The sequence below is a fragment of the Lasioglossum baleicum genome, chromosome 12, assembly GCF_051020765.1.
Source record: "Lasioglossum baleicum chromosome 12, iyLasBale1, whole genome shotgun sequence".
Lineage (NCBI taxonomy): Eukaryota > Metazoa > Arthropoda > Insecta > Hymenoptera > Halictidae > Lasioglossum > Lasioglossum baleicum.
The window spans coordinates 13889176-13903538 of NC_134940.1; the positions used below are offsets into that span (position 1 = coordinate 13889176).

The following is a 14363-nucleotide window of genomic DNA, read 5'->3' on the forward strand; positions in this document are numbered from 1 at the left end:
GGCGTTCGATTCATCTTCTGAAGAAGTATTGTTTGATATTGGAGCGCGCGCGCATGGTTTTGTAACATCAACACAATAGGACCCCCTCTAACGCGAGAGATACGGAATTTTTTTGAGCTTCAAGATTGTTACATACATATGCGTATAATTATTATAAGATATCCTCCGTATCTGCAAACGCTTCTTCTTGTGTTATTTATTTAAATTGCATTACCGCGTGATACGGTGACTTATTATTGTATTGACTTGTTAAGTCGCAACTAACTCAATACAGAAATAAGTCGTTGGTATTTTATATAATAAAGTATATAATAAATATATATATAATAATGAATAAAGTATATTAATATGTAAAATGATAACATTCTCATTTTGGGCAAGGTGAAGAGGGCACTTCTCCGAAAATATGTACATCGGTGCATTGAACTCCAAAACGATATCATTCCAAGTATCAAAATACATACAAAATGTTGCATCTGTATATACACCAGTACATAGATTCAAATATGTACAGAAGTTGCAAAAACATTTTTTGTAAAAAATATAGATTTTGTGTGTAACATGTAATTCTAATTTAAATAATTGATTGAATGATAAATATCAACGACGTACAACACGCGCTATAACTAATAATTAATAAATGAACTTTTACTAGAACAACGCGTGATAAAAGTGTAAACAATTACGTGACACCTTTATAAAATAGAAACTACTTAGTTGCTAAATCAAAATGCTTACCCCGATTGTGAGTATCTCATATTCAACTGACTAAGTCGTCTGCTAGATTATATCAAGGTATTGATTACACATATGTATATCAACAAAAAAATGCAAGATCAGTTTGCTCGATTTTTTCAATGTTCAAGTTTTACACGTGTCACTGTTCGAAGAAGAATAAGGTAATGACGAATTAATTTCCTTTCGATGACGGTACATTACACCGTTGCATGGTACATATCTCATTTGACGATAGCACAATGACTAGTCAAATTGCATCACCATTCTATGTTGTATACGTCATTACTATCGCGTAATATACTGAGACAGCAAGTGGTATCCACTGTTAATACTAATACGAATTACGTCATTCAAATAAATAATGATTTATTGCTGCCTAACATATGTCTAACATATTATTTATAATATTTATATTTATTATATATTAAATATATAATTATATGTAACAGAAACAATATAGAAGTAGAAATTACATTTTTTTACTTATTAAGTTAAAACTATCACAGTAATTTTACTAAATTACTTTCATATGTATATTTAATACTTTTTTCATCTTTGCATACTCCATATTCAATAATTATATATTTACGGTAATTCAATTAATTAACTTCTTAGAAGTGACAAGTAATTTAGTTTTACATAAACGACTGAAATATTTAAATTGATTAAGATCACGTTATTGAGTATAAATATTAAATCATGATATATTAATTTGTAACTTAATTAAATGAATATAAGAGCAAATTTGTTAAGACAATCTCCTGCATAAAGTTTTAATGATAAAATGCAAACCTAATATTTTACTCGAGCAAAAACGCGTCATTTTTTCTGTGAATAATATATAGAATATACATATGTTAAGCAAGAATAGCACAGAAACGAAAGGAAAGAATCGTTTGATATAGAAATAAATATGAACAAGGAAAACGTAAGCATTAAGGTTATCAAAAATATCTTAAAATCTTTCTTCATTTTTTTAAATTGGCGATATGAAAATATGACATAATCTTAAACATTCATTATCTTTCATAATATGAAGTGTTTTCATGCCACCACAAGTGATACAGATTTGTTCATACGTTGCCCCCTCAAGCATAACAAACTGCTAAAGTTGGAAAAAACATTTTTCGGAGCAAAGAACACTTAAACAAAATTTCATCTAGATTAAACAAAATAAATGGTGGAAATTATGAGAATTTTATTTCAATTTTATTTGAGTATTATATTAATAATTATTGACAATTCAAAAAGTAAGATGGTCACAACAGGAAAGCATTATGACCAAACAAAAGAAAACTAGCTTGAAAAATGATTAATTAAATAAGATGACTTGCTAATATAAAACAATTGCAAATTTCGAATTGTGCTTATCCTAGCAAGCCTCTTTAATTAAAGAGGATATTTCGTTGGTTAAATAATTAATCGACAATTATATTGTTTCAGCAAGCCTGGTATCTATTCCATAACGTGCTACACAAATAGTTATTCACACCCCACTCAAACTTTTCCTTCGGTTTGGAGGGAGATTCAACGACATATAAAAACGTAACTGATACCATCATCTGCTCAGTGTAAATTCTGTTCTCTCGACGGAAACGTACAAAACGTGTTTACTGTAACTTGATAATTGCTCAAGACTATTCAAACGCGGGGCTCAAAGTTCAATGCAACAACTGTTTGTTCAGTTCTCCGAAAGTTCATTTTGTTCAAGTGGCACAAATCTTGACAATCTCCGAGGAACGATAACTGTTTCGAACCAAGTGTGATCGTCAGATATTACCACGTTTTTATTTCCGTTCAGCTAAAGGTTTGTATGGGGTCTTACGAATTCGCATGATCGGGTTATCGTTAATGCCGCGTTAAGTTCAACTCCCGTAACCTTTTACTGTAAATAATCATTTTTGTCATGTATCTCTGAAATAGTTTACTAAAAGAGGTATTATTTTATTACATAATTGTTTGACAACGTAATTGTTACTAAAACGAAGTAAATGGTTGAATAAATTATATAAAATCGCAGTTCGGATGATTTAGGAAAAGCGTATAATTAAGATTTACTTGTTTACCGAATTTTGAACGGAAGTATATATTTTCTGTACTTAATAAAAAGGTATAGAACTATTAAAATCTATAAATTATGCGAAAAAGAATTATGAAACGAACTTATGATATGATTTAATTTGTGTGACTCTTTTAATGCGTCATTGTCAATTTCCCAACATTCTTTTACGATATTTATAACGAATATGCAATTAAAAATATTGAATTTTCGAAAACTACTCGTCGATTACTAAATATTACTATGAACATTAACATCGTATTTGTATGCCCGTTACTATCGTAATAAACTTAGTATTTTCCTAAAGAACCATTTTTATCGATCCGTGAATCTTTGTTTAGAAATGATATGATAATCAAGTACAACATATACAACGCGTACTACAATTGTGCAGTTAACATCCACGTTATAATTACTTACAAGTTAACAACTCGTTGAATCAAAATCTGCCACGAGTAAATAACCATCAGTTTATAACTAAACAGCGGATCGAATGGTGACTCTGAGAGAGGCGCCACTAAAAATTGCTGTACCCTTACTCAAAATATTGTTTTCATTATTAAATATGTCAGTGTGTAATCAATTACTAAACATGTAGCTATTGTACGAGGTATTATATCAATTTCATATCCATAAAATTTCAAAAATCATAGGGAATGGAAATATTCTAGCTAGGAAAAAATTTTTACTTTTCGAGTTAAGGTGGAAACTAGCTTTGTCACGTGACTACCCTTCCACCTTAAAATAGCTCCTAATGCAAAGGGTTAATATAGAGCCAAGAGTGATTCCTTCGAATAATTAATTTAAATAATTGAAATAATTCGATTAATGGTGACAGTGACTCGTCCGTTTCATTCAAAGTAATCGCGTGTTGTACACTACCGCTTATGGACACTTCGTTAAAAAGTTAAAATAATCATTCATAACTTGTATGTATAAAATATCTTTTAAATAAAATAAGTCACTAATATTATATTTTCTCTACTAGTATACATAAATGTTTGTACGCGTTAGAAAAGAGTGCCCCAATTCTGAAACCCAGCTCTGGACACTCGTACAAGAGGCATTAAAGGACTATACCAGATTAAATAATACAAAACATTAATACGATGAATGCCACAGTTAACGAAAACCGTAATAAATGCCAGAGTTGAATTTTTCGACGAAAAGAACGTTTAGATTTAAAAGTTATTAATTTATTTCTGTTCGAATATTGTTTAATTATTTATGCGTAGCCGTTAATTTTATACTCATGAAATGAAAAACTGATTAGGAATGAAGTTATTTCGCGCTAAATCTGTTCTTATTCTTTTTTTCTTAATTTTCAAGTGTACATACTTCCATGAGCGGTAGTGTACATCGGTTCCGGCGAAGCGAGATTTCCACTTATCAGAAATATTTTCCAGGTGCGCCACGTGTAGTCGGTGAACGATTCAAAAATCCGCCTCCAGTCGACTCGAATTCCGCGCCGTGTTAGATTCCCTGGGCGATAGGCTGTCACGTGACACGATCTCGCCCGAACCACCGTTCGTTCCGACCGAGGTTATAAATATCTGCGGCCAGGAAGCGGGGACTCTCTTTTACTTTCAACACTGTACGATAGTGCGTTCGCTTCGCGTTCACTGCTATTACGTTCCGTGCTGTGCTGGTGTAAGGTAAGCCTCACACGAGACCAAAGTAGGCTGTACGAACCGGACAGTTTACCACAGCCGATTCCATCAATCAAACACGACGAATTAGTAATCAAAGTCACAGCACGTGACTAGAGACCAGCTAAACGAGAAGAAGACCCCAGCTATCGGAAAGAAAATGCCGGAGACCGCTCACCACATGAACGGATACGCGAACGGGCACACACCGCCTGAGCTACAACAGGACACCAGTTTTCTCTTCACCTCAGAGTCCGTTGGCGAGGGCCATCCAGGTATTTACCTTGTAAATCAGATGTTCGACTCATGACTCGGCTAAATTTTCACCTAACAGCCTCCATATCGCCGTGAGTCGCGTGTGCCGCCATGAAATTCTACCAACGATCGTACCAGCGTGCGCACGACCCTTTCTTCATTTAACACGCTCGCTGCTATCCACTATTTCGTCCATACCACGGACTTAGTAAACCGACTGCATCGTTCTATCATTCGCAAGAACATCGCGTTGTCTCGCACCTTGTTTGCTTTCATTATCAAATTACTCTGTTATTATGGTGCATGAAATTTTAGGGTCACGTGTCATTCAAACCATGCACCCTGTAACCTGTTTAAAAAGAAATGTATTTTTGGAAGCTAGGGTGAAACCAGGTTGTTCCCAACCATTTTTCTCGAATGTTTTACAGTCGGAACAATAACGCACGTGTGGCGAGCGGAATCACACTTTTGAATTTCGATATAGATAACATGTTCTTTAATTTCATCATCCCACGTGGTATACGAAGAAAACGCGTGGCAATTTGGAAAGATTTAGCGTACAATTGCGGCAATTCCCGCTTTAATTAATGTTTCGCCGCGATGGGTTATCGGAGCAGTTTTAAAAGAAATTTGTTTCAACGATTAGAGATAAATGTGATCCGGCGTCGCCATGTGCTCAATAAGTTTATCTGGAGAGTCTGAATTTGAAAATCTAGTATCATCATATTATTGTTTTTGAATTGATTTATCTCGAGTTTTCAACGTTAGTCGCGAAGTTTTTGGTTATGTTGATATCGGCTTCGAGATTTCGGAGAATAGGCACGATTCATCGCACAGAACATTGTTGAGAATTACTCCAATTGTGGACTGGGCGGGCTTTTTAAATGGAGTATGTCTTGATAGATAGATAGATGTAATAAAGAATTTGATATGATTTACATTTTAATGAATATTCCTTCAGATTTCGCTTGTGAGCTTTCACAATTTTAGATATTGTTAAAAATTTGAAGCACCTTCTCTTTAATATAACCTAAAATTTCAGAAACTATATTTTTCCTATTTTATCAACTTATTCATTAATTACAAGTTACACTTGCAATGAGAAATCAAATTAAATGTAATTAATCGATTGTCATTATTTACAGCTATTATTTTATTTCAACAAACATTCGTTTCTATCGTGTCTTCTATGATTTCGTGAAATTCAATAAACCTTTAAATTTGTATTATGTAATTATAGACTTTTCTAAAATTAAATATCTATTCATTATTCTGATAAAATTGAAATGTATGTCTTTTTTAATCGTTCATCATGATGAAATTAAGTTTATATTTGATATTCAATTTTGTTTATTTATATCGCGATTTATAAAATTGATAGAATGCGATTAATAAATTGTAGATACTATTACGATAACATTTAAAATATACATGTTTAGGAGAATCGAAATAAATGCTATAACAGTATATTGAATAGATATTCATAATGTAATCTTCGAGTTAAAAATTTAATTGTAGATTGTAATTTTAATAACATCACCTTGTCTTTTTCAGACAAAATGTGTGACCAAATAAGCGATGCCATTTTGGATGCACATTTAAAGCAGGATCCTGATGCAAAGGTCGCATGCGGTAAGTTTTCTCAGAATAATTGTAAATTTTCAATGATTTCTGTCTGTTCTTGTTAGAATCTCTATTTATAAGCCTGTCAATTCAGCCTTGACTTAATTTTGAAACAGAACTCTAGAAACCTAGTACTTAATATAGTAGCTATATAGTAGATTTCTATTCAAAATAATGCAAAATCTTTACATTAATTTTATTTATAATGTTTCTTTCTAATTATTCAGAAACCGTGACAAAGACTGGAATGGTACTGTTGTGCGGTGAAATTACATCGAAAGCAGTGGTAGATTATCAAAAAATTGTTCGGGACACGGTCAAACATATTGGCTACGACGACTCTTCCAAAGGTAAAGATATTTTCAACAATACATTATATATCTTTTCTCTACAGTGATGTATGTTTGTTCAATCCTTTGCCACCCCTAAAGTTTTGTTCAATTTATTTTTATCTTGTACATCTAAAGCATTTCAAATTTTCCTTGCTAACCTAAGAATTTGTGCAACATGTACTTGCCCTGTGGCTGGATGAAGATTCTGTAGTCTTACCCCACCCCCCACCCCACCCCACCACCCCCCGGCCCTGTACAAATTCTCGCCTCATTTGGTTCTCTCGAATCAAATTTTACAAATACACGGTCGAATCATGGCACGAAAGCTTCCAGCATATTAACTACAAATTTTGTTAAAATGCTTATAGTATTTATTTGTGTAATTAAGTTATAATAATAAGTGTGTATTTGTGTACCGAAAGGATGTGCCTTACGCTACATACACGTTAGTAACAAAATTGTTGGACTTGAGGAAATTCCATGACTCGATCGATTGGATAATTAATATCCGGTTCACATTATCTTTTGGATAAAAAAAAAAACAAACAAACTAAGTGAGAAAACACGTATGAATATGTAACGTAAGCATATCATGATCGTGGCAGGATTCGATTGGCGTACGTTGAACCTTTTGGTGGCGATCGAACAACAATCTCCAAATATCGCTGATGGTGTTCATGTGGACAGGGAAGAGAAGGACGTGGGTGCAGGTGATCAGGTACATAACCCATTCTCAGCCCGTGCCGCAGAGCAGCCATATAATTCAATAACATTCTTCCTGTTTTATGCACCCCTTCTCCCTATTATATATTTTAAACAAGTTTCTTTAACATACACTTTCCCTGTGTTCAGTGTGAATGCGAAAATTGGTGTGAATGCGAATGGTTACACAGTTACACAAACACGACATATATTTTATAAGATAAGAAAATTCAGTTTTACTCTCTTGCTACCAAACTTTCACAATTTTCTAGTCTCTGAAAAAGTTGACGATTCAAAATCATAATCATGATTCTAATATACACTCCGTATAAATAGGTTTTCAATAACATCTTGATTATTACATATTGTAAGAATTGTACAGGAATGTTTTACGTTTCTTTTTTGAGCTATTGTTATTGCATATATTATATATGAAATTTGTGATACAAGTATTTAGGGATCGATAAAATGTATGTGTCCTATATAGAGTACTAATTTGCTATAGGAAATTTTTCCAGTAATATCATTTTCCATAATAATTTCGATGAAACTTCATCATTTCTTTGAAACGGCTAGTTATCAGTTTATCAAATTTTTAATATAAATATTGAAGATTGATCAGCCAGGACAGTGGTCATTCAATGGAGGAATAGTAATGTCTTTGCTTGCGACATGTTTATCTCATTCATGTAATTTCTACAGGTTTTGACTACAAACTCTGCAGTGTTCTGTTGGCGCTCGATGCACAGTCACCAAATATTGCTGCAGGAGTTCATGAAAATCGTAGTGATGAAGAAGTGGGCGCAGGAGACCAGGTCAATTAGTATTCCGATCGATGATTATGACCTCTTTTGTTCTTCTTTCTGTTTTTCTATCTGTTGTATCTAATGCTACTAGTTGTTCTTTTAGAGTTTCAAGTAACATATCTAATTTACTTTTACATTTCCTATCTTCAATGTTCGATATCCTAAGTACAATGCTTCTTAGATTCCTATTATTCGTAAGTAGTAATAATTGTAGCATACTATTTGTTACTTCTCCTCACTTTGTACATAGGCTATGCTGGTAGTTAGTTCCTCAGTATTATCTTAGTATGGTTGTGGTAAAGGCACGTGTATCTATTAGACCTTTCTTTGTGTTGAAATCTCTCTACCTTTTTTTTTCAGTTTTTAATTTCTGCACTTGTATATTCCACTTCTTGAAAGTTGTCTAACACATTTTCGAATTGAAAGCTATTACATTTGTCACGCTTGTTCAGAATTAATCACTAGATGTTACGTATCAAGAAATAAATTGTAAATGGTAGAGGTATCACTATATCTCTCAGTGCTCAATCATATTCATATCATTTAGAACATATTATCATATTTCACTTCCTCATTGTAAATATCGAATTCACTGCATTTGGAATGTGTGTAATCATAAAAAGCTGAAGCATTTATATTCTTATTGAATTATGTTTCTCATGCAACCCAGTTTCTAAATACGAATGTATTGTAGACAGATTTCTGTATACATTATCATTTTCGAGTATTTTCCCTAATTTGCTAATCGGCATGATCAGCTGAATGTGTGTTGGAGACAGTTACTGTCAACATATTACCCTAATATTCTGCATCGATAATTCTGCTCTGTGTTGCACCTTCTTAGCAAATTATAAATTTCTGAAAATTTAGTATAACCGAGATTTCCGAAAAATTTAAGGTATATGTATAGTTTTCTTTCGCTATAAGTCGATGGGTCGGTACAGCTTTCGACCTATTACGAATGGGGGTACCTATACGGTTTCACTTTGTTCTCGAATGGGCCAGGAGTGAATAGGGAGAACGTACAAAGCGAAAAAGAAGCGACAACTTCAAAAGAAGAAGTGGGAATAAAGACTTTCCTGTTGTGAAAAAAGCATCATCGTCTTATTTCGAAAGAAAACTGTAACACTTTTCGTATTCCCTCGAGCTGTGTGTGCTATACGTATACTTTGTACTATTTTTCAATGCTTAATCTCCCACTTAAAAATTTATGTGATATTGCAAATTAATTAAAGGCATCGATTCAATCTATCACCTGCTTCAAAAGTTTATATCCCACAAATTTTAGCTGGACTAACTGAAATTCTTCTATCAGGGTCTGATGTTCGGCTACGCGACAGACGAGACCGACGAATGTATGCCATTAACTGTTGTTTTGGCACACAAGTTAAATCAAAAGATCGCGGAGTTAAGACGAAGCGGGGAATTATGGTGGGCAAGACCAGACTCAAAAACACAGGTTTGTCTAATTTTTACAATGTCCAATATTAGTGTATAATACACATCTAAATCAACATACAGTTTTGCTCAATGATGTTTCGTTGTATTTGCTACTCTTGAGTGCCATGATGTATACAAATTTACTGAGAACGTATTGCAATGATTTAATAATAATTATTTAATATTATAAGAAAGAAATAATACTGTAAATTGCATTTTTCAAATAGGTGACCTGCGAATATGTTATGGATCATGGTGCTTGTGTACCAATAAGAGTTCACACAGTGGTTGTATCGCTACAGCACAGTGAAAAAATTGGTTTGGAGGAACTACGTAAAGCAATTATGGAGAAAGTTATTAAAGACGTAATTCCAGCTAGGTACCTGGATGAAAGAACAGTCTTCCACGTTAACCCCTGTGGATTGTTCATCATTGGTGGACCACAGGTGAAACACATTATTCTTATTATATTTTTATATATTTGTTTATGTATTAGATGATTGCAAAAGCTCGTACCCTATTTGTAAATAATATTCAAGCGGTTATATTTAAAAATAACAGTTTCATTGCAATTGTTTCCGAACATTTTACACAACCTGATCTGATAAATTTAATCTTAATATTTTTATAATACTATAAACATCAGTCACTTTTGATGGTCGGCAGGTTTAGTGTTAAAATAGCTCCGAGTGCAAAGGGTTAACGATGCCTCTTTAAATGGAAAGTCTGAATAATATAAATATAATGATAACATTACATTTAATTTGATATATTCTCGAAAACCGAGTTTTCTAGTTGGACGTATAATAATATATGTTTCTTACTTGCAGAGCGATGCTGGTCTTACTGGTCGTAAAATAATAGTTGACACATATGGTGGCTGGGGAGCTCATGGAGGTGGTGCATTTTCTGGGAAAGACTTTACAAAGGTTGATAGATCGGCTGCTTATGCGGCAAGATGGGTGGCAAAGTCTTTGGTCAAAGCTGGTCTATGCAGACGTTGTCTTGTACAGGTATTAATCTTTGATATCTGAAAAATTGTTCGCAAACAATGAAGAAGAATTGCATAGATATAATTCAAGGAAATTTCTTAACGTTTCTGTATTTCATATCTAGGTTTCGTATGCTATTGGAGTGGCAGAACCACTTTCAATCACAGTTTTCGACTATGGTACATCTAAACTATCTCAAAATGAACTTCTAGATACAGTTAATAAGAACTTCGATCTACGACCAGGAAAAATTGTAAAGTAAGTATATTATTTATGAATATTTTATAAAAGGTATATAATCTAGGAATTACTCAAATAAAACTGAGACTTTCTATTTTTAAAGTTACGATTTTTAAAATTCAGCTTATAAAATTGAAAATACAGATTAATGTTAATATCTGTAGATACGATAAATTAAATCATTCAAAGGTAATATTTTATTTGAATGAATTATTTATGCTATTTTGATTAATGTTTCAAGGAATTTACATTTACGATTAAAACATTATTAAAGGATACTGTATTAGATACTATCAAGTTATTCAATGATGTTATATAGTATTTGCTACTCTTGAGTGCCATGATGTGACCGAAAGTTACTGAGAATAATCGTGGCAGTATCAAAATACAGTGACATTGTAATAGGCAATAAAATACACGTTATTATCACTATTCCTACATTATGTACCATTTCGAGCTCTTAATATTATCTCTGTATATAAAAAAATAATTCTCAAATTTTAAATTATGCTATTTTTACAGAGAATTAAATCTTCGTAACCCAATTTATCAACAAACCAGCACATATGGGCATTTTGGCCGAGAAGGCTTCACTTGGGAGCAGCCAAAGACACTAATCCTCGATTGATGAGAGCATAGATTTTAATCAGTGTGACGTTCTTTGAGGAACGTATAATTTGCTCTCAATTAATCGTGTATATCTCGTAAATCGTTCTCCGAGATTTTCTGACCTCCACGCTACATTCGCAAAGTCCATCAATTCCTTTTGCCAACTTAGCAAACTAGCAGGAAAAAAATGACATACTAGTTTCTCCGCACCACGAGGTACTTTGTATTATGTGGTATAGTACAAATTTCGTTGACCGAGCATGCCAGCCGAAGACAGTTATTTTTCCTTTACTTCACCATAAAAAAAATTAAGTAAAGAATTACCAACCGTTAAGGTATTGAAACTATATCGACAAAGGGAAAGATGAACTAAAGCCCGAGTCATTATAGGCTCTTCATGGCTGCAAGTGGTGTGTGCGTGTGTGTGTGTGTTAAAAGTCAATCTACCAACAAGAACAATAAAAAGAACGAAAGACGTTGAAGCATTTGAAAAATGTATAAATTGGTACTATCTTGAGATGAACAGGTTCTCTCAGATTTTTAGCGGTATTAGTACTTTGCAAACGTACATAAAAGTCCAACCTGATTTTAGTCCGTGTTATGTTTATCTTTATCAGAAATTTAATCGAGTAACTCTTGGACTTTCATGTAAGTTTCTCTTTCACTAGAATTATTAATCGTTCGAGTGCAAATGTAAACTGGCAATATACATTCGTTTTAGCAAAGTGGGAAAATTATTGACCAATTTCAAACAGACGGAATTTTCATATCGTTTGAGAAGCCTTTATGACACAAAACAATATATGTATATTATCAATCAAGGGTTAATATTATCGCGTTCTCCATGTTGAGTAAACTTTCTTAGTTATGTTTAAATCTAAGGTATCGCGATACTACTAACTCTTATATATTTATATATGAATATATACATTGGTTCTGAACGATTTGTCTTGTCGCTTGGATGATAACTATTTTAGTGACAATATGAATTATTGAGAATTATTGTATACATGAATTTCCCTCTTTGCTCCATTTTAAATAGTTAATTGCAATAGACATTGTCGATCTTGCAATGTATAGTAATTAATGCAACATCGAAGCAACGTGACCTTTGTTTATAAGAGGTTTAAGAAAAATTGTGTGGCGGAGCTTGAAAACCGTAATACGACTTTTCCAATGTATAGTGTGAACAATCCGTGAGTATCAAATTTTAAAAGTGTACATGAAAATTAGTGACTTTCTGTTCATTAGATTAATGTAACATTCTATCGTGTAATGATATTGGCAATGTAAAGATGCACAAGAACATCGTATGCAAGTCATAATAAAAAGAATTTTTTAATAAAATGATAAAAATGTCTTTTATTTTACTCGTTTCTGTTCCACGACTTTGTCGATTCTTCAAATTTCTTATTATACGCTGCAGTTTTCGAATTGAAAACTCTGTAAGAGCTCTGTTGTACAGTAAAAATAAGTATATTGAAATTAAAAATGAGTCGTTTTTAAAAACACTTTTGGAAAAACTTCGGTTTTCCTTTAGTAAAACCGCCTTGAAATTTTTACGAATGAAATTCTCGTCTCTGTAAAGATATCATACCTTGGGTATTATTTAAATAAAATTATGTCAATAGAATAATTAACATTTAGTCAAATTGATTACTAATTCTATTTCAAAATACTTTTGTTCTTTCATCATCGTCATAATTGAAACATCTGATTGAAATAGTAATTTTCATCTAACATAGCGAATGTGTTTAAAAAATTTTATTCTAAACATGTATAAATAATAGATTAATTGAAGTAATTTCTTACTCGATTGTCATATGTAAAGTATTTCGAATTTTGAGAGAATAACACTATCCAATATTCACTTTACGCTCTGATATACTTAAATGATCAATGCTCTTGTAGATTTTAAAAATGATAACGAATCTTGAAATTGTTTTTGAGAAAAGTAAAATGTTTAATTTTGACGATTTGTTTTGCTTCCAACCAAATCTTATACAAATGTCTTTTACATGAAATGGTTCTATAAACACTCCCAAATACAACAGTATATTCTTCTATAATATAAACATTTAAACATGCTTTAGCATAACATTACGTTAACGCTATGACGTTCGGTGGCACCGCGATGAAACTTTTCCAGTATCTGATTTTGTAGTAAAATAAATGACATTGTACCTTTTCATAATGGCAAAGAAAGGAGAAGATACGTGTTCTGGAGAGAAAATGGGTATATGATACGCACCACTACACAATGCACTCACTTTAGTGTCGATTATAGTAATGGATTCTACGCGCATCCGACTACAGAGAGAGGTCAACCACGAATACTTCCAGAAAATACGGTCCCCCACTCCGAACATGGCGAACCTCGATTGTGCCCTCAGGTCGTTGCGGCTCTTCCCGCCGACCGGCAAACCTCGGTTACGACCATATAGCTTTTTGAGGCACGATCCAGTAGGATCTCGATTAACCGGATATTATGAAGGGAAATAAATTTCCAAAAATAAAAGATTCGTTTTGGAATATAATGTACATTTCTTAATTATGTTCCTCGGGTCTCGATTATCCATCGGGCCTTAATTTATCCGGACTGTTTGTCTCCCGACCAAGCCGGTTAATCGAGGTCCTACTGTATTTCGACTATGCCTACGCGACCACAAGTACTTTCTCACTCTTCCCCGCGCAAATTGCAAAATAATTAAAAAACCTAAATGTAGTACTTTACGCTTTACTCGCATACAATGAACCACGAAAGTATTTGAATGCATTATAACTTCTTTATAATTGTAGCAAACGACCTGATGTTTTGTAAGCAATTGGGAGCATTGGTTTACTAAATGATCTGCAAAAAAGATTTTCCAAAAATTACAATTTACACGGTTGCATGCAAAAATAGAAAAAGCATTTCT

The 14363-nt window shown here is 33.0% G+C and overlaps 1 protein-coding gene across 3 annotated transcripts; it reads left to right on the top strand.

Annotated features, from left to right (window-relative positions):
• Window positions 1-2317: 2317 nt before the first annotated feature.
• On the top strand, window positions 2318-12801 carry Sam-s (S-adenosylmethionine Synthetase). 3 transcript variants are annotated; one of them, XM_076434177.1, is made up of 10 exons: window positions 2318-2545; window positions 4204-4721; window positions 6256-6333; window positions 6552-6674; window positions 7262-7374; window positions 9480-9623; window positions 9832-10050; window positions 10435-10617; window positions 10721-10854; window positions 11359-12801. In XM_076434177.1, the coding sequence occupies exons 2-10, from the start codon at window positions 4607-4609 to the stop codon at window positions 11462-11464; spliced, it is 1215 nt and encodes a 404-aa protein (XP_076290292.1). In that variant the 5' UTR covers window positions 2318-2545; window positions 4204-4606; the 3' UTR covers window positions 11465-12801. The 3 variants fall into 3 exon arrangements, with proteins under 3 accessions (XP_076290292.1, XP_076290290.1, XP_076290291.1); XM_076434175.1 differs by lacking the exon at window positions 7262-7374 and adding an exon at window positions 8061-8173; XM_076434176.1 differs by lacking the exons at window positions 2318-2545; window positions 7262-7374 and adding an exon at window positions 8061-8173 and having other exon boundaries at window positions 4193-4721.
• Window positions 12802-14363: the final 1562 nt, after the last annotated feature.